The sequence below is a fragment of the Perna viridis genome, chromosome 1, assembly GCF_037379345.1.
Source record: "Perna viridis isolate PV_CMFRI_1.1 ecotype Kerala chromosome 1, ASM3737934v1, whole genome shotgun sequence".
Taxonomy (NCBI): domain Eukaryota; kingdom Metazoa; phylum Mollusca; class Bivalvia; order Mytilida; family Mytilidae; genus Perna; species Perna viridis.
Genome location: NC_142445.1, coordinates 6010257 through 6036466, shown reverse-complemented (window position 1 = coordinate 6036466; position 26210 = coordinate 6010257). Strand labels below are relative to the sequence as shown.

Below are 26210 nucleotides of genomic sequence, written 5' to 3'. Positions count from 1 at the left end.
AAGCAAAATGCACCTATAAAATGTACAGAAATGTTTTTCCTTTCAGAAACTGTTTAAATTTTTAAAATAAAATGAGAACTTTTTTCACAGCACTATGAGGAACAGGGATAATTTCTGTGTAGAACTATTTTTGAGTATGTTCCAAATGCTCATTGGTTGAATTGGTGGTCTGTAACCTAATGGCGACTTAAAAATGAGGATAATAAATTCATGGTATGTGTTGGCTATCAGCTGTTTTACTCCACGTTTTCAAACTTAAATTTGACGACTGATCTTTTTTCTACTAAAGAGTTTGTTTAACGTCCTTGACTACCCAATCTTTTTTGTGAAATAAATAAACATAGATAGTTTACTCCTTTAATTTAATTGGAACAAGTCAGGTTTCTTTCCACAAATTTTTGTGTAGGTGAAACACCCACTAAAAATAAATAATGCCTGTTTTTTTTTTTATTATTTTTTTTAATGCTATTTTTTGGAGATGAAAAATTATGCATTAGGGATGACTTATTTTTTTTTTTAATGATATGAAACTGTGTGATCAGAGAAAATTTCTTTTGCACTCATGTACATTCCATGTGGTACATTCTAATACTTAATTGCAACACAAATTGCAACTAGCTTCAAAGGTTGTATGATAATTACTGTAGATTCCTTTATCACATGCATCATTAATATGAATTTTGTTTGGCGGTTTCAATTGAAAATTCTAACAGTGTAGGTGTTTTATTTTTTGTTAATGATAAAGACACAGGAGATTTTATTTGACTCTTACACACAACATTCCAATATAATTGAAATCATTAAAGAAAAATTCATTGTTAAAACCACTCTGACATTCTGACAAAGATCGGAAGATTTAAATTGATGAGTTGTTTTAATTGAAATGATTCAAGTGATAACAAATATAAAATAAAATAATGTGAAAGGCTTATATAAAGTTAAAAGCAAACAGAAATAGTTATAAAATAAAATAGTGGTAATTAAAATAATGAGAATGGACTTGGACATTTAAACTGATGGAAATGAAAGCTATCAAATATTTACACAGCATCAGCATCACATTTACCTTCCTGTACAGTTCATTCAGACACAAACAATGTTCGTCAATTAGTCATTGTAATGCCAAAGCCTTGTTCTTTATGTAAATAAAATGAGATTTGAGATGAAGTTTTGTACAGTGTGTTAAAAACATTGGAATATCATCAGTCGTTCCATCTCCACAATCAAACAAATGTCAATAAGCTTTTCCGCACTAACTCTCATAATTGTTAAAAGATAAACATTGTAATGACCTGGAATATTTCAAGCAGACCTAATAAATTGTTTTTATTCTTGGGTCATTGATTTTGGCAAGCATCTGCTGTTAACATCTGATACAGAAACTGGTCCTTCATGCAGCCCTCTACAAATTCTTTCTTTGTCAATACTCCATCGTTATTAATGTCCATTTTGTCAAATATTTTTTCAGTGCGTTCCGCTGGTGTATCCAGCTCATTGTTTGACAGGTTTGAACCAAGCATGTTGTAGATGGCCTGAAAAAGAAGAATGATGTTTAAATCTTCTCAAAGTAAGACAATTATAGTAAACTAAGGGCCCAGTCCATATCTTCTAAAATACCTGAATTAGTAAAACCAATGAGCAGCAGTTTCATCATGTATCAATTCCGAATTTTAAGGGAAGGAACTAGAATACATAAGCTTCACCAGTGTTATAGATCCTTATGCTTCACAAGTGTTATAGATCCTTTTGTTTCACCAGTGTTATAGATCCTTATGCTTCACCAGTGTTATAGATCCTTATGTTTCACCTGTGTTATAGATCCTTATGCATCACCAGTGTTATAGATACCTATGCATCACCAGTGTTATAGATCCTTATGCTTCACCAGTGTTATAGATACTTATACATCACCAGTGTTATAGATCCTTATGTTTCACCAGTGTTATAGGCACATATGCATCACCAGTGTTATAGATACTTATGCATCACCAGTGTTATAGGTCCCTATGCTTCACCAGTGTTATAGATACTTAAGCATCACCAGTGTTATAGATACTTATGCTTCACCTGTGTTATATATACTTATGCTTCAGCAATGCTATAGACCCTTATGTTTCATCAGTGTTATCTGTGTTATAGATACTTCACCAGTGCTATAGATACATCACCAGTGTTATAGATACTTCACCAGTGCTATATATACTTCACCAATGTTATAGATAATTCACCAGTGCTATAGCTTAAAATGTCAAAAGTAATGTCCACTCCTTGATAGAAAGTTAGAGAAACTATTAGAAGTGATAGATTAAAGTACATGTATTCTATTAGACTGTATATCTGAAACTTTGATGTATTGAATTTAAACAATGTAGACAAATAACCACAGACACTTATTTTTCACCACAAACTATTGAGAGGCTATAACTGTCAAAAACAACAATAACCCCCTACTAAGGAAAGTAATTAAATAGCCTTTTCTGGTCAGTTTTTAATTACTTTTGATCATATGAATGATAAATATAGTTGTTCTTGCCAATAAAACATATGACCTCTTATGGCCCTGTCTTGGTATAAAACCTTTCTAATAATGACTTATCATAGTTACTGACATGTGATCTTATAAAAATGTAAATGACTTCTCAGCCACTATACAAACTACTGACAAAGTAGATTCCACACACAATGTTTTGATTTATTATATTGTATCAAAGCATCATAAAATACGATATCGGAAGGATTTCAGGAAATCTTGGAGAGTCTAACAGAATGAACAACAGTAAATGAAGAATTGTAGAATGGTATTAACTACAGCTATCAATCATTTTTTTCTATCTCCAATGTGAAGAGTTCCAGATTAAAGAGACAAATGTAAAGTTTGTTCTGAAGACAACAGGAACTGATTCTCTAATTTTACAAAGGACTGTTATCCTGTGAACAATTTTGTCAGTCATTATAATTTGAAAGAATAAACTTGTTCCTTTATTTTTACATCAGATAAGACAACAAAAAGGTATATCAGTCATGGGTATATCTACCTTTTTTCAGCATTGCATTGACATATATCTTTATTATACTACTTGATTAATTAATTTGTCATTACCACAATTTTACAAGAGTATTCATTGAAGTCATTTATAATTTTCAAATGAAAGTAAATAGATATATTATCCTACACTGAACAAAATAGTTAACTTCAGGGAATAGAGCTGGTCTTCTCTTGATTAAATGGCCATTACCTGATGAATTGGTCCTGCACAATTGACAAGGAGACTTTCTTGTAATTCAATGGGTATTTTGATATCCTTGTCAATTGTCCAATTTACTCAGTTCATCAGGTGATGATTATTTTTATCAAGGGAAGTCCAATGCCCCGATGTTAAACATTTTACTTGCTGTAATATGCAAAAATTACTAGTCAGAATTTGACATGAGCACTAAGTGGCCATTGTATAATTTGAGGATTCACTGTTACTTTGTGTCAATATAATGCAATTTAGTTATGTAAAATAGTAATTAAATGAAGCATATATGAAAATCATAAAAGGAGAAGACATACCATCAATCATTTCTGCCCTTTGAATAGTGATTAGCAATAAATCACAATGAAACCTAGGAATTTATTTCCAAAAGTATGTAAAAGGCATAAATCTGTATTTCAAAGAACATAACAAAAGAATATACATATGTACTTAATTATTTATCATTAACTGCCATGGATTTCACTAGACATTAGCCATCTTTGAAAAAAGGTAGTTCAGAAATTTACAATCTTGGATTCAAATAAAGGTTGGTTTGATACACTTTGAGTTCATATTAAGTCAGTAATATTTGACAATTTATCTAACTTACAGGTATTCATATGGATAAAAGTGCATAGAAATAGTAAACCAACAATATTTTCATTCCACAAAGAAAGATCCAACAATTTTGAAAGTAGGGGACTAAGAGGGGTCCTTCTCCAATAGTTTCCGATAATTTTCCATATAATCAACCAAAATTTTCAAGAATAAGGAGACCCCAGGCCCCTCTTTAATTCACCTATTGAAGGTTTTGACTGTTGATGAAATCAAAATTTATAGAGGTACACATGTAACAAAATACTGCCTGTATAAATAAGTTGCATGTAATGGACACTGACAGACAGATCGATGCAGGGGCGGATCCAGACTTTGAAAAGAAGGGGTGCCTGCTAGAGTTCCTAAAAAAAAGGGGGATTTCTATGACATTATTTACCATTTTTTTACCAATAAACACATGAAAATGACAAATTTTTCAATAAAAAAGAGGGATGCCAACCCCTGCACCCCCCTGAATGTGCCACTGAGATAGATACATCAGGATACTTACTGCAATAATCTCTACCATTTCTTTCTTCTCTATTGTTCCATTTCCATCAATATCATACATATTAAAGGCCCAGTTTAGTTTATCCTGAGGATTTCCTCCTGATGTTATATTTATTGCAAGCAAAAATTCCTTAAAGTCAATTTTCCCACTGTTGTCCTCGTCAAATGACCGGAACACATGTTCACAAAATTTGTCTGGATTTCCCGTAGGAAAGAATGTTGTGTATACTTCTAAGAATTTGTTCTTTGATAGAAGACCTTCTGGACAGTCCCGCTGGAAAAATCAAACAAAATTATGTATATGTATATTGCAAGTTTGCCAAATTCTTATGTTGATAATCTCCACAGTGTGAGTGAACTGCACTAATCATTGGTCTTCTGACTGGTATCTTTCTTGACTTTTTATTGAAACTAAAACATTGACAATATTTTTCATTTCATTCTTTAATAAATGCTTGTTGTATGCTTGTATGAAGAAATATCTGTAAAAAAGCATCGCATCAAAGCTACAAGTTTTGACATATATTGGTGTTAAACTAGAAATATATGAAGTAACTCTGACTGAAAAATCCACAATATTTGTTACAGCCTACTAACATATGAGTGGACTGGCAAGGCTGTTATACAATGAATAAATAAAAAAAAGTAAGAGTGTGGGTGTTGGAGGGGTATTAAGGCTTTGTTGCTGTCCAAAAGAGGAAGAAAGATCAAAGATTAAAAAAATTACAACTAATATAACTTCAACTGTTGTGTACAACTAATCAAAAACATTAAATGGCAAGTAGAAACTTAGACTCCATCAAAAACATTAAATGGCAAGTAGAAACTTAAAGACTCCATCAAAACATTAAATGGCAAGTAGAAACTTAAAGACTCCATCAAAAACATTAGATGGCAAGTGGAAACTAAAAGACTCCATCAAAAACATTAAATGGCAAGTAGAAACTTAAACAGGATGTACATGCACCGACGGCTTAGTTACATTTATCTATCTCAGTTCACTTCCGTCAGGTTTGTAACATGTACTCTTTAAATTTTCTCTACCTTTATAGTATAAATCAATGAACTTTAAAGGTCTTCTGAGTAAAATTAAATCTTCTACATTCTTAAATTCATTATCTTTTGTGGAACTGACATGCATGGAAATCAATACAAATTCTTACATTAAGAGCAGAATTTGATGGGAGAAAATGCACTTTTAACAGCAGTGGGAAGAACATATAATTAACTTTAGTTGAATTGACAGATACTCAGTCAGAACAGAAAAGTTTCTTGTCACTTTTCTTTGCTCACTAACATCACATTATAGAATATAGAAACCTTAATCAAAAACATCATTTAAATTTATTACACAACATGTTTTTAAAAGGAACCTCACCATCCAACAAAAGATGCAGAAAATTCAATTTCACACCATATTTAATTTGAATTTACAACTATCGGCAAGTCCTTCCACATCCTGCGTTTAAAGATTAAGAGAATTATCCCATGAATACATCAGGGAATTTACGTGTTGGATTTTCTCCAATTTCAGAACAAATAGTCTCCTAAATATGACATTTTATGGAAATTCAGTAGAATTGCTATATTTGAAGTCATTGTTCAGTATTTCATCTGTATATTAATAAGCTGAATTTTCTCTTAAATACAGTCTTAGGACCAACTAAGGCAAAATACTTTTTTTCATAATTTAAAATGTGTAACTAATGAAATTACAAAAGCTATAAAGCAAACATATAACAAGTGACGAAGGTTTTTAACTTTTTATTTGATTTTTTTTTTTGTATTTAAGATTGGTTTTTCTCTATACCATAAAGGACCTTGACCTTGAACAGTGTTTAACTTTTGTACTAGAATCTTTTTAATACTTTGAAATACATAAGGTCTGATGTCTGGAATAAGCTTTAGGTTTTGGGCCAGGATACAGACAAAACAATCGCCCAAAATTCAAATTTAAAAAAAAGTCTGAATTCAGTTGTAAGGTAGCTGATAAGAATACCCATAAAGTTAAGACTTGATCAAGCCACATTTCAATTTAGTTTTTCCCACTGGAAATCAATATTTAGGATTGCTGGAGGTGAACATTTCAACATGAGGTGTGGCATGATACTGTGTCTGACAAGTATTATTTACATGACATAAAAGATAAACTGTGAATGCATGTAAAGCTTGTAATCAAATCTTAATTCCTAAACCCCACCTACAGTCCTATCTACCCCAAGCAATCTCACTAAATGAAATCCCTATACTGCAATAACCAGAGTTGAAGTGTTCAAGAAACAGACTGGTAACAGATTGAGGCAGGTACATAGCATGAGAAAAGTACAAATCTGACATTATTTTCAATCCCTGTGGCAGTTAATAATCTAAAAAAAATATATAAAACTGAGTGTATGGATGTACTTTTAAAATCTGTGTAAGTAAACGAGGTTTTGATCAACAGCTATTTGGTAAGAACCCATCCTTAATGTGTACTTCATTGAATGTTGTCAAGTTATTAGACAGAGCATTTTATTCTATTTTTGGTTGCTTATCCAAAATTAAGTAAAACTCAAAAACTATTCAAACTTAATTCTTTTCCCGGACATAAAAAGACATTCAAGGGGACTATTAAACTAAATCAATGTAATTTGTAGAAGAATGAAAAAGTTTTCCTTGACTTAAAAGTATGACACATGATTAGAGAAGATCCATTAATGGCAATGCTTGACTATAAGACATAAAAAACTTACATGGCAAGCATTATATTTATCTTTATGTAAGAGTACTGGTCTACCCCTCTTTATATAGTAAATTTGGGTGTTACAAAGTGATTTAAAATTTTGTTCGAACTCGGATTAAAACATCTAAGAGATGATAGAAATCTCCTTGTTAATAGCTGAGGCAATTTTCATCAGGTCAAAGTCATTCAATCAAGGGAAGACCAACCAGTGGAGATATCTATAATACTTGCTATAACAAAGGCAAAATTTCTAAAATCATTCTTTGGGATTTTGTATATTTATTCAGGAAGTCTTTAATTTCATTATTTTTTTTCATTTATTGAAAATGGATCTAAACATAATAAATCAAGACACGAAAATAAGAAAAAAACAAGAGGATCCCAGGAGCTTGAATCGCTCACCTAGTTAAAGTTTGTCTTTCAAGGGCAATAAATTCAACAAGGAGTTGTCCAACAATTTTGACTCAAGACTTTGGTAGGACAATCATAATGATAATTTCAGTGATAGAAAGTTTCTTTCTATCTATTATAATTCTCAAGATATTGGCAGAAAAACTGTAAAACAAAAAAACCTGTTATTATTCATCTTTCAAGGACAATAACTTTTGCAAGGAGTCACCTGACAACTTTGATCCCTGAAGACTTTTAAAGGCCACATAATATGGGTCATTTCAGCTATAGAAATAATATTGCTAAACCTAAACGGTTTTGGAGATATATGTGAAAAACTACAGTCTGATCCCTATGTTCTATTTTTAGTAACAGCGGCCATGTTATTCTACAGATCACAAGTCCCCACAACAGTTCTATGCATAATACCACACGGAACATTCCTACCAAGTTTGGTTCCAATTGGTCAACTAGTGTCAGAGGAGAAGAGTTTTGAAAAATTGTTAACGACGACAACGGATGCCATGTGATGGCAATAGATAGCTAACTGGTCTGCATTCAAGTTCAATACACAAATGAAATATACTTGAAATTTCTTGTAAGAATCAAGTTACTTCACTGATAATGCTTAGTTTGTAGATTAAAATTTTGTGATATGAACACCTTCCAAAAAAAAAAAAAAAAAAAAAAAAAAAGAAGTGAAATTTCATGATACAAACACATTTAAAAAAAAAAAAAATTCAAAGACTGAAGTCTTCAAAGTTGCTAATCGTCAAATATTCTCTGTCACTGATTTTGGCTTACTTTCAACATCCGAAATGGCACTAATGCGATATATACTCTAAAATTGGGTGACTTAAGCTAAAATCTTGTTTCCCTTGATATGACTACTTACTCTTTTGTAACCATGATGACCCGAATGTTTGCTATTTCCCTGAACCAGATTAAAACAACTGGCAATGGCTATGTATAGATATTGGGGTCCTGTTAATATATATGACCAATATATATAGTCAGTTGTTACGAATCCCTGTGTTTGAATCAGAAACTGGGTAATATTACATCATATCAATGCCAACCGATCAATACATCTAATGCAAACTTCAAATTCTCATACAAACAAAAAAAACCCCCAAACACATAGACATGTGTATGATACTTTTTAAAAAAGGTACATTGTAGCGATCTTCAGGTTGCTTATTATATTGACAAGGGTACCAGATTAAACAACTGGCAATGAATATTCATAGATACCAGGCTGTGCTAACCTACTTAGTCTTGTTATGAGCCCCCGTGCCTGAATCAGAAACTGGGTAATGTTCAATGCTAACCAATCATTTCATGTAAACTTCCCGTTCTCATACAAGCAAAAAAACATACATAGAACACATGTGTATGATACTTAAGAGGTACATTTTTACCTCATATGAAGATAGAACTATAACGCTATGGTAGTAAACATGGTGAAGATCTGCAGCATTACATGGTGTATAACTATATATTTATGCAAATATTATGCTAATATTAAGTACTGAAATTACGAGTGCAAGAACACGCTAACAATATTACGACTTAAAAAGTGAAATTTTATGATATTAACACATTCCAAAAAGAAAGTACATGTTTTACTTGCTATTGATCTGTATAAAAACATCAAATTAAACATGTTTTTTTTACAAATGAAATATGTTCTGATAATGAGTTTTAACACCAATAGCTGTCATTTCATACTTTTATGTGTCCAATGGTAGGTGACAAATTAGAAATTAAATCTATTTCTAAAAAGTAATCAGTAACATTTTCGCTTGTTGACAGAAGATAAACTTGTATCATCCCTATTGATACAGCATTGTTCTCTAGCTCAAAGTATCATAATTCACACCAGATAAGACATAATCAATGTTTTCTGTGGTATTAGACCTGGCAGCCAGTTAGATAGTTCTTATCATTACAATTCTTCCGTTACCTGTGACAGTCATAGTTTTATCTACAGAGAATTCAACAAAGCTCCTGGAATGGAATTAATTACTTCACTTATCAAGAAAATATTTTCTGCATAATCTTGTTTGTTATACTACATCATGATGAACATTCAGTCAAGCTAAGATTCACTCTAGCAACTAATAACTTATAATAAAAACTGCATGTGGTATTTCATAATGAAATCTGATTTCTATCTTATAAATGGTTACGATGTGACTAATAAATTTGGCGCCTTACCAAGAACCATAACTGTATATTGCAATATCAACCTAGTTCTGTTGGGAACCTGGAAATTTGCTAACTAGACAACATAGTTTTTGCAGTGTATATATCATCAAGTAATTAAAATGTGCCAGATTTATGATCATAAACAGAAACAAATTTTACAAAACAATATAGAACTGAATAATAAAAATAGAATTGGGAAAGGATGATGAAACAATCCAGTCTAACTAACAACCTGCTTGTATGGGTTATAATTACCATAAATCCTCTGTACCAGTCTTTTATTTCATTCTTTGTAAACTTTGTGTTGTTAACTAAATACTCTAAATCTTCTTTTGATAACTTCTTTTTAGTCTGTTTATTTCCCATGATGCACTTTTGACGTCAATCTAGAAGGAAAAAATGACCATGATAAGCATTAAATCAGGGGCTAGAGAAAATCCCATATTCTTTTGGGACGAGATAATTATGTCAGAAACTGATAATGAAGTTAAATCAGAAAAACCATAAAATACCAAAGATTAATAATTATGACTGTGAAAATACATTAAGCAATCAATTACACCCAATCCTAAACATCTGATTGGTTGATGAAACTGACAAAGTGGTCCCTGGATGGTAGACACTTTGGTAAAGGTGAAAGGACAAAAAACAAAGAGATAAATGTTAATATATGTGTCTGTAAATACTTACAAGGCCAAATATACTGTGAAAACACTTTAATTCACAAAACAAGAATTAAATGATTGCACATTCATCTCTTGTATTAAAAAGAAATTCTGATTCAATTTAATGCTTATAATTTTTTCTGGTTTTCACAAAAGTAAGAATAAGATTACAGAGAGACAGACAGTCAAAGTACATCCTCCCAAACACTTTCCTGGCTGAGCAAAACAACAGAAAAGTGACATGCCACCCATTGCCTGATAATTACACAGAATGGTACTTATATCATTGGGAGAGTGTAGATCCATTGTTTTCAAAACAAGAAAAAAAACACAAAAAAAAGTTTAAAGTTTACAAATATAGTCATCTCTTGTATTAAAGACATTACTTTTTATTTAATCTTGTGCTTATGATTTCTTCTGACTTTCACATAAGCCAATGAAAGTAGGAATGAGTTTACTGGGAAACAACCTCCCAACAACTTTCCTGTCAGGGGCAAAACAGTAAACATCTCTATAGACATAAATAAATATCTATTCACAATAACAATAGATGTAGCCTCAAGCTAAAACAATTTACTGACAAAATATTTCATCAAAGACACTACTTAATTTGTTACTACAATCAATTTATAGACAGTGTAGTGGTTTACTCTACAAAGTAGTATTACATTCTGTCTCTATTAACCTCAGAATATAGAAAACTTCCTCTATTTTGAATGTTTAATTATCTTTTAGCCATTCAAAGTTACAGATTGTCTCTGGCAACACATTCAGAGTGTTAATTATAAAAGTTCATAAAAGTAGTATAAATAAAAAAATGTTTTTCTTCAACCATATAAATTGAAAAAGTTTTATTTCCAACTTGGACAATGTGTTACACTTTATCAAATAGAATCAGGCAGAGCAGGTCACACATTCTTCATTACACTGGAGCATACTACTGAGATAATAGCATCTCCTTTTAACTTTAATATGTTTCTAAAACTGCTTATAATAATGAATCATTCTGTCAGCTGAAGAAATATGAAAACAAATTGTCTGACAACCATACAAAACTTCTGTCTAGCTTGAAACCTCCTCGCTTCTTCTGCAAGACAAACTGACAATATTGACAAATAAAACAGCTTATGCATTAGAACATCTTGCTGACAGAATTAAAGCACAACATTTTAAAATATTATCCAATTCATTGCTTACCTTTAAATATCAACTCTTTCTATTCTTACGAGAGTAAAATTGGAAATAATGAAAATGATTCCAGTATGAGATCACACACCCCTTCAGGACAAAAAACCAAGACATAACTTGATCAAAACAACAAGCTAATTTAACACTATACCTCCTGAATGCCCTAGGGCCACCATACAAATTAAATACACATACTCTCCTAGTCATAAAATACCTACAAATATCTTTCATTTGTAAAGTATGATGTAAAGATTACTCAAAACTTGTCAATATTAGAGTAATCAATTCAATACTGGCATATTTCTCCCCAGATAATCATCAATAGGGGTGCCAATTAACTCCCTTTAATACTGAGATTTAAATGTCTCCCAATTCTGATCAAGGGATTAACTCGATTGTCATAACCCATTGTCCCTTTTTTATTTTGATGAAATAATCCTCATTTGCAATGTTACATAAGGTATCTAAAACATTCTTTCTGATCAAAGAGAAAAATATCAATGGAAACAGTCACCCTTTAGTATAACATATGGTTGACATTTATATGTCTTTACATGAAAATACTATATAAAAAAAACAATTTAAAAATGGGCTTTGTAATGCATCTACTTCAATTCTTTTGAATTTTTTAACCAATTTTTTATTATTGGCAAGCTTAAAAGACACAAGCTGTCAATTTTCAAGACTTTACTCTTTTTTTTTAAACAAAGGAAGCTTGAAAAATTTCTCCAAATTCCTACTTAATTTGTATACCTCATTATCTGTGACTTGTGGCATATTTATATAACAAAATAAGATTCAACTTGAAAAAATGCTTCATTAGACAACTCTAATATAGCCTGAGATTTGAAAGAGCTGATTGTATAAATCACAATATTTAATTGTTGGGAAGCTAATTCAGTCACATATTACTGACAAGGAATGACTCTACTACATAAATATCTCTTAGTTCTGACATTAGGTCTTATTTGTCAAAAAACCATCATCTTGGATGAAAGTTTTTTTCTCTTATTATGCAAAAAATATGTTAAAAATAAGATTTTACTTGAAGAAATAATATCTTCAGACAGAATAACATGCCTTTTCACTTTGGAATAGACAAATCTCTCTGATGACTCATTACTTAGAGGATGAGATGTAACAAACCCTTTTTTAGCCCTTAGTATATAGGCAGATATTTCTAAAAAATTTGCAAGTGAATTTCTAAAAAATAATACAAACGAAAAATTTTAACACAAGATCAATAGACATACATTGAGATAAACTCAGATAAGCAATAAACACAAAGAAAGACAGGAAGAGAAAACAGTCTTCAGTAAATAATCTTATATAAATAATGCAATGATTTCATATTCCTTAAAAAATGGATGAAATGCTTGCATAAAGTGTTTCATAATTTAACATAAATGTTATCAGAGAGTACCTTCAGCAATACTATTTCTTATAACACTTTGCCAAACTCCTTCAGATTTTGTAAGTTCCAAGGCTTATGTAACTTGTTTTTAGAACAGTCCACGATGATACAGAGAACATTACAGAGACATTCATCATTAGATTGTTGTAGCGTTTAATTATTATGGTGATATAAATATCTTATAACAAGAAATGCAATAAATTTCTAATTTACAATATTTGAAGTAATGAACTTAATGGCCAGTAACCAAAACACTCTTCATTCAGTACAAACTCACTTTGGAGTTGTGAAATCAATATAATGTAATCTGTGAGTTAAAGTAATTCAATATTCCATCACAGCTGACAGATTTACATGTAAATGTCCTCTGACCCAATTCTCAAACACTCAGTAAGATCTATCGGCAATTTCCCTTATCAGTATAATGACTAGCCAGTAAGGCGCTTGATTGCCATTTTGTCTGTTCAAACCATAAGTTTCCATTCTCAAGAAATAATATTTTTGAAAGTAACTCAAATATGGTTTGTGTATAAATTGAAAGTTCAGTTAAATAACAACAGCAGTTCTAAGAAATAAGTGGACAGCCATACAGTCAATTCCTAACAGAGAGCCCATAGGTAAACTCATTAACCAGTAAGGAATAATAATAATAATAATTACAACAAAACATTTAACTTTGTCTACAGATGTAACCTCTGTCATTTCAACCTTATACCCAAATCCTTTAGACATTTTCTTCTTAAATCATAAAAAGTAAAAAATTAAAAGACAGCCCAGGCATCTGAGTGAAATGAATTGAATATACTAACATCTTATCACATACATGTACGTAGGTATTGTACAAGTCTCTGTCAAAGGCAAATATTCTAACATCTCATTTCATACACGTACTTAGGTATTGTACAGTCTCTGTGCAAGGCAAATACACTATCATCCCATCACATATGTGTACTCAGGTATTGTACACTGTCTTTGTACATGGCAAATACACAATTATCACATCACATACGCTCCTTGAGACGTTTACGTTTCCCATTTTAGCATTTGTGCATCGTTTATACATTGTTTTGCATTCGTTTAAACGCACAATACGAGCATTCATTTAAACGCACGATACGAGCATTCGTTTAAACGCATGATACAAGCTTTCGTTTAAACGCACAATTATTTTTCGTCTTTTGTCTATTGTGCATTTAAATGCACGATAGGAGCGTTCGTTTTAACGCACTATAGAAGTGTTCGTTTATCGTGCATTTGGGTATTGTGCATGTGGAAAATCCAAATGTATAGTAGGAAGCCTGTAACTTAGCTTCTTCCTCATAAAACATTTAGGTATGGTTAGAATTAAGTCTCTTTAGTATGCTTCCAACACATAATTGATATTTGACATGTCACAATATATAGACAGATTTGATATTCAACATGCCTCTATACATTAAATTAACCAGTTCCGAATAAGGTATTTTTATCATTACTTAATTGTATCATCAAATAATATGGATTCCCTAAATAAATTAAATCCTAACTTAAAAACCCCTTAAGATTGGCTTATTTCTAATTTCATTCACATGGATCTACATCAGAACATACTAACATGTGTATATAATAGATTAAATCGTTTTAGTTCAGACCTGGCAATAATGCCACATGGAAATATAAATAAAATCCAAGTCTGTCACGGGAACAAATGGAAATTGAATTCCTCTGTATTGGTAGAACTATATTGTGTGGTTACAGAAAGATGAAACAAAGTTATTATATTTTATGATTTATTTTAACGTTACAATATGCTATCTATTGTGTAGCTATGAGCCAAATGTTTTGGAGTGCTTTTGTTATGGAAATGAACATTGTTCGAGATATAAGACTAATGGTACATAATCTCAATATTTATTTGTCTGTATCTGTAAAAGACTCATATCAAAAGGCTTTTAATTTTTGTAAGTGGAGAGTAACTGTTATTGCTATCTATTTTGGTGACATTTTAATACTCTTTAGGTTCAACTATTGTGCAATCAGCTCTTGGAGCAGTCACTGGTAATGCTAAATAAAAATGTGTTTAAAAAAATAAAATCTTGAGACCACAATGATGTCAACAGTAATCTGTTAGCGAAACCTGGACCATCAAATATGAAATGGGATGATGTAAAGGTTCTGCAGTCATTGAATGTGTTGGGCTCTCAAGTATGAGTTTCTCAGAAGTTCTAGTCAACTGTTACTTCAAACAAAACTTTATTAAAGCCCTAAGTTTAACTGTACTCCCTTGAACAGGTATTTTTAATGAAATATATGTTCTTAACAACAATTTAGCATTGTTTAAAATCACAGGAGCTTCAATTTAAAATCTTATCAAAGCAACTGTATGAAGCTCTAAAATGAAGAATCCGTTTCAGATGGAGCTTTCCTTGTCTCCCTCTGATAAGGAATCTGTATTTCACAGTCTCATACAGTATTCATTAGTAAAATTTCAGGCTCATGATTTATGGCCAGTTTGGTTTTATGTCTACAGAATAATACACAACTTTCTACTCTTCTAATGTTATGAATATAAACACATGAAAAGAACCAAATGCTCCCCCAACAAACTCGACAATAGTCATTTATGTAAAGGTCCTTCATTTATTTATTCAAAGGCCTTTATCTATTTATTTATGTAAAGGTCCTTTATTTATTCATTCAAAGGTCCTTTATTTATTAATTTATGTAAAGGTCCTTTAAAACAGAAAACCATAGAGTATAATGTGTACTTTACTACAAATCCCTTAGTACTTGTAAAACAAAGATCATATTTAAACAAATTAACCTCATCACTACTGCTTCAGTAAGTTTTTTTTCTTAAAAACCTCGAAGATAATGCCAACTGCTATGAATTAAATTTCCCTTGAGAAAAATAGTTCCATGTGATCCATTAAAAAAGGCCTTAATTAGTTCAATTTGTAAATAATCATGCCAAGTCAATTCCTATTTCAGCAGGAACAAATCTATCTTTGAAGATACAATTATTCTAAAGGACTATGATATACCTGCATTCAAATGCTATCAAAGGCTATTAAAGGTTTATTAAATATTCATGAAACTTGGTATGTCAACAAAATCTGTCAATTACAGTTGACTTAATATAATTACTCCCAGATCAAAGATGATTCTGACAGTAGGGACACCTTACATCATTGTCAACTTGTTGGATGTCAATACCATTAATTCATTACTGACATAAAGCAATAATGAAAGGTGTCATAAAGGCCAATTAGATGAGTTCATGTAGGAACTTCAACACAATTATAAAATACACTTTTTTTCATCACACTTATTCTACAATATCTGTGTACAATATATTTCTCATTATTTACTTTTTTACAATAGCAACAAGTTAAGTCTGACAATTGGGCTTACTGATTATATATATATATACTGGTATATATAAAGAAACATCTCAGTAAAGGTCTAGAACTTCAAATAAAACATGATATCACACATGTATATCACAAATCAAAAAGTCAAGAACAAAAAAGTCGAACACTAATTTATTTTTCTTCCTAGCAAGCTACTTCATACACATATTTAACTAGTTCTATCAAAGGAATGCTTTGTTATCACCGATAGAAAAAATTGACCATGAGTTTGTTATAATTTTATTTACAAACCATGCCAATACAAGCTGAATTTACCAACCACAGGAAAATTGTATCAATTCTATTGTGAAATACAATAAGAGGAACAGCCATTTGTCAATAAATATACACACCAATTTGTTGACCCTCAATGGCTAAATTAATTAACCACCATACATAATTCAAATGGCCCACTTCCATTAGTCTATAATTCTGTCCAAGACAAAAGAACAACAAATTACATTTGGCTGATTGATAGAATGCCTTGACACCTTGCCTAAAGATCATTCTATAATCTCAACAGAAATTCCCAAATCCCAGGAGAAACTGAACAGCCAGAGAAATCAGAATGACACAACATTATGGGAGAAAAATAAGACTAGATTCCTACATAGATGGTTGGAATTACCTCAGGGAAATCTTATCTTTTCTTTAAAATATCAAGAAATATCCCAACTTGGTCTTCAATGAGGATTTAGTGGTACAATCAGGTTATACAGGATTTATATCTATTGATACAGCTATAAACTAGAGGCCGCCTTGGTATCTAGATCTATCTAATAGAATCAATAAAGAAAATAGAATTTATGATATTTACACAATATTGAAAGTGTTAGACAATCAGAGAGAACTGAAATCATAACATAAAGATGAACAAGTTTTTACATGTCAAGATAATGAGTTAATTTCTGTGAGTTTGTTATAAAAGAACACAAAACTGAAGATATTTTTCTCCTCTGACCACAAACCGAAGCTCTTTATATCTAAATACAACAATTAATAACCTTTACCTAAAAAAATACTGGAGACAAGAGCAGTCAATGTTTACCAAAGAATGAACATATCTATGGAATAATTGGCAGTTTAAACATCTTTGTCAACTGTCCAGTTAACTACCTAAGGTGAGCCTGAAATTCAATTAAAAAAATATATTTCCCAAACATCATCATTGCATGCACTATAATTCTTGTCATAGCTACAGCACTGAACATAATCACTGCATGCACTGTAATTCTTGTCATAGCTACAGCATACCTTCCACTCCTTAACCCACCAATTCATTACAAACCTTATATACATTACACCTCTCAACCACTAAACAAAGAAATGTAGCCAACACCTCAGATTGTTATAGCTCAACTATTTGTTGGACATTTAAAACCAACATTTTTAATTGTATTTTCTTTGTCTTTAAAGTAGCTTTAACAACACAGCAGTGTATCACAAAATAAGATCAAAGAGATAAGTCAAAGTATAGCAGTAACAATCAGATTTATACTGATATTTTTCCAATGATGTAATTTTAGGTTTTTAAATACTTCCAAGTTCTTGCTGCACGCTTCCTATTTTAACAGATCAACTACTTCCTTCTCTATTCCTGGAAATGTTTTCAAAGATTAGAAATTTACCTATTATGCTTCATGTGAGCGAGCATTCTCCAGTTGTGAATCAAGATTATAGAATCTGAGATATTCCATTACACTTTTTCTTGTAAAACCTAAAGAACTGTTCATTTAGGAGTTCAAAGAGATTTTCCTAAACTTGGGTAAAACAGATGCTGATGAGATTTGACAAATTATTTTCTATACTACCAGTATAAAAGTTTGGATCAGATGATAATTAAATTTTAACAGAAAAAAACTTTCCTGGTCAAATTAGTTGAGATAAGGATTTTAATCAACTTTACAGGCAGTATCTTCATGCAACAGGCAGAAAATATCGTTTCCACAGATTTGGTAAATTTTAATTAGGATGAATTCTTCCACTCTCTAGATTGAACAAGACTGATAACATGAACTGTTTAATTACATTGAAGAGGAATAGTTACAGTCAAGGTTTACATATCATGGTGAAAGCCGATTTATTACAAAAAAGAGAGGATCAATTCACTATGTATTACCAGCATAGAAACATGAGATAAACTTTAAAATTAGGAAAAATCTCCAGCTAAGGTACACTGATCTCTGATTTTATAACACTTCCTAAACTAATGATTTTCAACTGACTTGTCACATGTTTGAAGATTTGAGAAACCAACATACTAAAACTATGACTGAGCTCACTGAATGACAACACTGTTCCATAATGCAAAATCCTTTTGTAGGATTACCTCCCTTTGTAAAAATATGGTGAAAAGTCTATACCTTTATAATTATGCACATTTACACATGATTTACATATGATGTTTAAACTTTAATCCATTGAACAGTTTAAAAAACAGACAAGGTGATTCCTATATACCAAATCAAGACAATGTTAAAGGTTAAAAACAAGAAACCATAAAAGGATTGGAGAGGATAATTTCAGACCATGAAAGCACAATGTTTCCTATCTTAGAGAACAACAAAGGAAAGTTTCTGACAACACTCTTATAATTCATACAGTAGTTACCATGATACCCTCATCTAATAGCCTGCAACAAAACCAGTGATATTTCTCCTGATAGGGAGAAGTACTCTCCATACATCTGTTGAGTAAACTATTGGAAAAGAGTTCTCTCCTGAAAGGGAGAAGTGTCCTCTACATATATCAGTTGAGTAATGTTATAGAGCAGTTTCTAAAAAGGATAGGGAAAAGAGCCCTTTGGTAACAATTGTTGAAAAAAAACCAACTTTAGTTGTCTCCTGAAGAGGAGTGGTAACCTCTGATCATATCTTTTGAGTAAGACAGTCATTTCTTCATGGGCACTTAACATCTATACATGTATAGACAGGAAAGTAACATTCAAAAATCTAGAAACAGGTGGAAGTTTGACCACAAACCAAGACCGTGTTGTTCTCCTATTAAAGCTCTCCAAAATCACAAACCTTCTAAGGTCACTAATTGGTAAAAGTTACAGGTTTATTGTCCATTCAGTTAAATTTTTCAATAAGAAGTCATGAATAATTCATTATTTCACAAGTTATAGCCTCCTTCAGAGAGTAGTAAGGGAGGTCATTTAAATTATAGTAATGGTTCTTAATTGCTTTATGTTTATTTTTGGCTTATAATTGGGATATTTTTATATGACCATCAAAGTAATTAATAATAGGTTCTTAATTATTAAATAAAAAGTAAAAAAAAAGATGTTCAGTATAAAGGTCAAATAATAAACAATGACTTATAAGGAATAAATAACAGACATAATGATACTGTCACATATTAATTTGGTGGAAAATGATTTTCTGCCATTTTTAGGGTTTTTTTTTTTTCGAGAGAAATAATATTTTAAGCTAAAGCAATACATAAACCAGTGAAGAATTTTGAAAAAAACCAATTTTTATAACAGTTGATACAAAAAATATGGCCATTAAATAGAACTTAGAAGAGCCAAAAAAAAAAAAAAAAGGAAAAACTTGATAACTCATAACTTACCTGCAAAATATTATATTCAACAAAATACTCCCTATTTTTCTGTTTATTCAATATAAAGTAGTCGAGTCACACCTTTCATACACTCGGATACATTTCTTTTTTAAATTCTAAAATCCTACAGTGAAATTTTCAATTAAAGTTGTATTAAAATGTTTTCACATCAAGCAAAATGAATTTAAACACATCGTGATCTTGCACTAAACGGATACAAAAACAGCTCGTCAAATAACTGTGGAATCAAACATTTCTATGGTAAATAGTATGGCAGTATTGATTCTCAAGGCCTAGTCAATCATTCCTTCTTCACTCATATGTAACTTATAATTAACGTCTTCAAAACTATGAATGATCATTACAATTAATCCATTTCAGCTTAGAGTTAACTATTTCATATTAATCACAAAAACTCACATTAAAACACAAATGATCAATCATATTAGGATTGTGTAACATCTGATCCAGAGAAATAATTCCCCCTTTTTTACTTTTCACAGCATTATATCACAAGAATAAGATCACATGAGAGTTGATCTAAGGCCTCCAGATACTCACTAAACGTTGCCAATACATATGCCTGCCAAGTCATGACTCTGGCAAGGCAGTTGCTAAGAGGGAGAGAATGTTAGAGGCAAAACTTTTACTGCACTCGACCCTATGATACCACATTCTCATAACATGGAAATAAACAGTTTTAATAGCATCATTAATGTTTTGTCTTACCAAGTACAGGTGTACCGTTAAGGTAATGCCCTCCTCATTGACATTGGAGTAAATATTTTGATCACGACATTACAACTTGAATAAGGTCAAAAACTGTACAGCTTATGACAGCCTGGTTATGACTATTATGTAGGCAAAGACTGTAACTTTAACAGCTAATATTATAACCCATAAAATCTTGTTTCATAACATAGAATTAACTAAGAGCTTAGAACTGCTGATGTAGAAGCAGTAGGTCACAGATTTACTGTATTGAGTAGGCTGAGCTTTACTTAAACAAAATTATATTTATTTACTGTCAACCTTGAAAGTTGATGAGACAAACAAGACAAAATAAAATCAAATCAAATTAAATAGATAAACAACAAAGTAAAAGGGATAAAAAACAACAACAACAAAATCTTAAAAAAAGCCCAGCATATTTCCACTGTACTTAAGCCTGAAGTGAACGTATTGACTTCTATAAGCTGTACAACATGTAATCAAACTTACATTAAATACAGAGTGTGGTAGTAGAATGACTTCTACTTGAGGTAGCTAAGTGTTTTATACTGCCTACAAATTGCTTTATAAATGAGTTTGTTGATGCATCTGTTTGGCATGGTATTAAAGTAATCGTGGTAGATAGGCAATCCTCCATCAGGATCAACATTCTTCTCTCATATAAACAAGATCACTTGTACCTTAAGGGCAACACAGGTGTAAAACTAGAAAAAAAATGGAATTAAATCTCAGAAATTTCTGATTTTTTAAATGTAAGAATTTCCTAACTGATTGTCAGTCAAACTGTAAAAAGGTAACAAAATACAGTCATATCTAAAGCAGTAAATATTAACTTGGAGATACAAATCTCAGTGCTATTGGAGAGTCTAAAACTAAACTTAAAGAAAGGGACTATAGATAAGCACTTCTGCCTGATGTTTCTCCTAAAGTAATAGTTAATCTATTTCCATAATCTGTTTTTTTTTTTTAAAGAGTTTTTATGTTGCATTAGAATGAGTATTATACAATTTGAAGATCAGTAAAAAGTCGTCAGAATAAAGGCAAATGTTTGTGTGTCTTCATAAAAAAACCCAGTCCATGCAAATGAAACAATTATATTTTGCCATAAGTATACCAATACATATTATTGCCAGTTTACAGGCTGCACAATTTTTTAAAAAAAATTTGGTCATACATGTATACTTTTCCCCAAAACTGACCATGGATAAAAGGCATATCATTAGTGTTTGGATACCAAAGACTTTAAAATTGGTTCGTCTTAGCTAAGCTTACTAAGTACTTAGAGTGGGTTGACAAACTTTCTTGTAGGTTTTGTGTTAGTGTGAGCAAGTATTTTAAAAATCTGACTCAGCATATTGGTCTTTCATAAATCAAGGACTGTTCAATTAATCATATCCTCTTGTAATAAAATAAATATTTAACCTAAGAATCAACCAATCCATTCCCCTTTCCTGACATTACCCAATAGTTGCTTCTATGATTTTAACAATTGTATACAATAAACACAACTTAATTTAGCAAGATACATTTTCTATATTTGGCATGTAGGAAGTATAATTGAACATTATTGACGATGTATAGCTTACCGCTGCCTTCTGATCTAGCCCTGTTATATATCTGATCTGTCTAAAGACCAGCAATAATTTCTACCATAATCAAATAAATATCACACAAACAAGAGAAAATCTATAGCTCACAATAATTAATATGGTTAAACCTTCTTCTGTTTTAACCTTGAACAATTTGAAACTTCAGTACAAAAGAACACTTTAAAGGATTGTATGACTTAGTCATTCTGTGTTGCATGTTACTCAATGCATGCACTGTCATACTAGATATATTCCCATTCTTACAGGAAGTTGATAAAGGAGAGTAACCAGAATAACTTACAATGTATGCCCCATTTATATGAAGCCACACACCAAATTTGAAGTAAATCCATCGATTGGGAGGGAAGATTGTTTTGCTCAATTTTTTCCTATCAGTCCTTATAGTGAAAAATGGTAAAGTTGTAATTTCCAGAATTTTTTTTGTTCTTTGTCCAGACAAGTTTCCATTATTTAAAGGTAAGGTAAAAGGTGTACTAAACAGTTACATTTAGGTGTACTGTTTCGCACACCAAGTTGACCCTGTCAAATTTTGTAAAACATGAAATTAAAAGTTGAATTTTGGTGGCTATACTGTTTAAATGTAGTTAAGCATTTATACATAGACAGATGTAATACATGTAATTGTAAACAGGTGTAATTCAAACGAAGTATGGTATCTAGATGGTTTCAGTCCCTTGCCTTATTAGGTTTTCTCCTCGGTATCAGCTGGCTGATTTTCAAAATACCTTATTTCGCATGAACTTAAGGAACAAAATTGCGAAAAAATGAATCGAAAAAGGTGTTTATTTTTCCACCTACTCCATGCATGCTTTCATCCTATGGTAGTGTCTCAGTGCCTGATATTTTATAAAACATAGTATTTGGCTGCTAGTTTTTGAAAGGCACCCCTGATTTGTACTAAAGCTCAGTAATATTTTTTTCAGTATGTTACCATGGCTACTGGATTTTATGACATTAATGACTATATTATAAATTACTTGAACCTTCACACACCAAGGATTAGAAAAATATGCATTTTTTTTTTTATGAAAACACACATGAAATGTCTGTGTGGACTGCCTAAAAACAGCTTGATTTCAACAAAATGAGACCAAATTTGCAGAATTGACCTAACCATATCAGTAGTAATTAAGGTCAGGATTGTATGAATGGGTCACTCAGGAACTAAGAAGTAAGGATAGGGTTGTATAAATGGGTCACTAGGGAACTCAGTAGTAAGGTTAGGGTTGTATAAATGGATCACTCAAGAACTCGGTAATAAGGTTAGGGTGGTATAAATGGGTCACTAGGGAACTCAGTAGTAAGGTTAGGGTTGTATAAATGGGTCACTCAAGGAACTCAGTAGTAAGGTTAGGGTGGTATAAATGGGTCACTAGGGAACTCAGTAGTAAGGATAGGGTTGTATAAATGGGTCACTCAAGAACTCAGTAATAAGGTTAGGGTGGTATAAATGGGTCACTAGGGAACTCAGTAGTAAGGTTAGGGTTGTATAAATGGGTCACTAGGGAACTCAGTAGAAAGGTTAGGGTTGTATGAATGGGTCACTAGGGAACTCAGTAGTAAGGTTAGGGTTGTATAAATGGATCACTCAAGAACTCGGTAATAAGGTTAGGGTGGTATAAATGGGTCACTAGGGAACTCAGTAGTAAGGTTAAGGTTGTATAAATGGGTCACTCAGGAACTCAGTAGTAAGGTTAGGGTGATATGAATGGGTCACTCAAGAACTCAGTAATAAGGTTAGGGTGGTATAAATGGGACACTAAGGAACTCAGTAGTAAGGTTAGGGTGGTATAAATGGGTCACTCAAGAACTCAGTAGTAAGGTTAGGGTGGTATAAATGGGACACTAGGGAACTCAATAGTAAGGTTAGGGTTGTATAAATGGGTCACTAAGGAACTCAGTGGTAAGGAGTTTTGAGGGTTGTAGAAATATGTCATTCAGGAACTCAGTGGTAAGGAATGTTTAGGTTTGTATAAATGGATCACTCAGGAACTCAGGCGAAAGGAATTTTTGCAGATGTATTTTAAAATATGTCACTAAGTACTAAGACATTTAATGTTGTAACAGTTATAGTAACAGTATATACACCATTATCCAGTAATTCATGCTTTATATTTCAATGTGTTTCGTTATTAATGCAGTGTAAAAAACATAACATTTGCTCTTTTTTGTGAGGAGAAGGATTAATGAGGTGGATAAAAAAGAAAATTCAAATGACCTAGGGTTCTATGATAGAACTTCTGCAATAAAGCAATATATTCTTATTCCTCCATATTTCCCTTAACTTGAAAACATAAAAGAAAAAAAGATCTTACTTCCATAATGACAAACAAATTGTCTCAAAATGTCATTAAAATCCATTGAAGCATTTTTAAGTAATCATATGCCATGTGGACAGAGAAACAGACACACTGACACTGATATACAGTAACTGGTCTAGCATAAGTTTGATGTATAATAAAAAGTACATGTATCTTTTAAAGACTTGTCATAGGAGTCTCTGTATCATCATGTACCATTTATAAATCTATTTATTCTCTATCTGTTTTATATTCATTTTTACAACACAATATGTTCTGAACTCCCTCTGAGAATTCCTTGTATCCTCTAATTACTGGAAAAAGTTAAATATAAGGAATTATAAGAAGTTAAAGAAGAAAGAAAAATCCAATGAAGTTACAATCTACATTCACATTACATACAAAACAACTTTGGGAGGTTAAAGTTAAAAGGTGAAGAGTTCATCATACTGCAGTCAGCTTGTTTATACAACAAACTAACTCATAGTCAAATTCTTAAGAATAAATATCTCACGAACTACTGTCTAAACTGAAAAAAAAAACTGGAGATATCAACTAATTCCAGGGCAATAACTCTATAAAAAATCATAATAAATATCCTCACATGATTTCACTGAAAATTGATTTGGTCTCGAAATGGCAACATCAACCAATTTTGGGCATCTGCTTCAGTAATATTGGAAATGATGAGGACAAAGGCTATAAGAATTATTGTTAATATTAACTTACAAGGGAAACAACCCATTGAATATGTTCACCCTTATCAACGTAATATTACCTTACAAGGGAAACAACCCATTGAATATGTTCACCCTTATCAACTTAATATTAACTTACAAGGGAAACAACCCAATGAATATGTTTACCCTTATCAACTTTTTATTAACTTACAAGGGAAACAACCCACTAAATATGTTTACCCTTATCAACTTAATATTAACTTACAAGGGAAACAACCCATTGAATATGTTCACATCACCCTTATCAACTAATAAAAAGAACATATTAAAGAAGTATATACATTAAAAAAAAAATTATTCTTCAAACACCAAAAAATACATTAATTATAAGAATGAACCTGTAATAATAAAGGATATCCTACATCTATAAAATCTAACTATTGTAACACATGTAAAAGCTTTTAGTCATTCATGAAACAAATTCTAGGCCATTAGATAATATTGAGAAAAAAAAATTAAGCTTGATGAATTACATCTAAGACATGAATAATAAATAATTAAAGCAGGTTCATTAACCTTCACTCAGACATGAAAAAACCTACAGCCATCATTAAATGAACACTTTTCATCAGACAGTGGCTAATAGGTCATAAGCATAGATCTAATACTATTTTTTGGCACAATATGCTTACAGTAGTTAATATCTACTATTGTTGTCCACAAATTTTTGCAACTTTCCTTGAAATTCATGTTGGAAAAATACTTCAGAATTTTAACTTCGCCAAACTTGAATTTTAATTTTATATTTACTTTCTCTATAACAATTAGCGTAAATAAAACTGTTTACTTTAAGATATAGAATTGTTTTTAACATCATAGAATGACCATTGTCTGATTAAATGTTTGAAGTAGTTAGCTGGATGATAGAGAGGGAGATTCAGACTTTCTTACACCTACCAAATAAAAGGTACCAGAAACACCCACATACCTGATGCT

The 26210-nt window shown here is 31.4% G+C and overlaps 1 protein-coding gene across 16 annotated transcripts in view; it reads right to left on the bottom strand.

The window, feature by feature from the left end:
• Window positions 1-855: 855 nt before the first annotated feature.
• LOC148626994 (neuronal calcium sensor 2-like) overlaps window positions 856-26210 on the bottom strand; it is a 95174-nt gene continuing 69819 nt past the window's right edge. For 13 of the 16 annotated variants that reach the window (XM_088565184.1, XM_088565230.1, XM_088565151.1 and 10 more), the window contains 3 exons: window positions 9925-10055; window positions 4348-4620; window positions 856-1532 (listed from right to left, as the gene is read on the bottom strand). In XM_088565184.1, the coding sequence (XP_088421310.1) occupies window positions 1338-1532; window positions 4348-4620; window positions 9925-10035 (579 nt within the window). In that variant the 5' untranslated portion in view covers window positions 10036-10055 and the 3' untranslated portion in view covers window positions 856-1337. Of the gene's footprint in view, window positions 1533-4347; window positions 4621-9924; window positions 10056-19901; window positions 20574-21113; window positions 21259-26210 lie in introns of those variants that run through there. The other 3 variants (XM_088565237.1, XM_088565221.1, XM_088565253.1) reach the window with 3 other exon arrangements.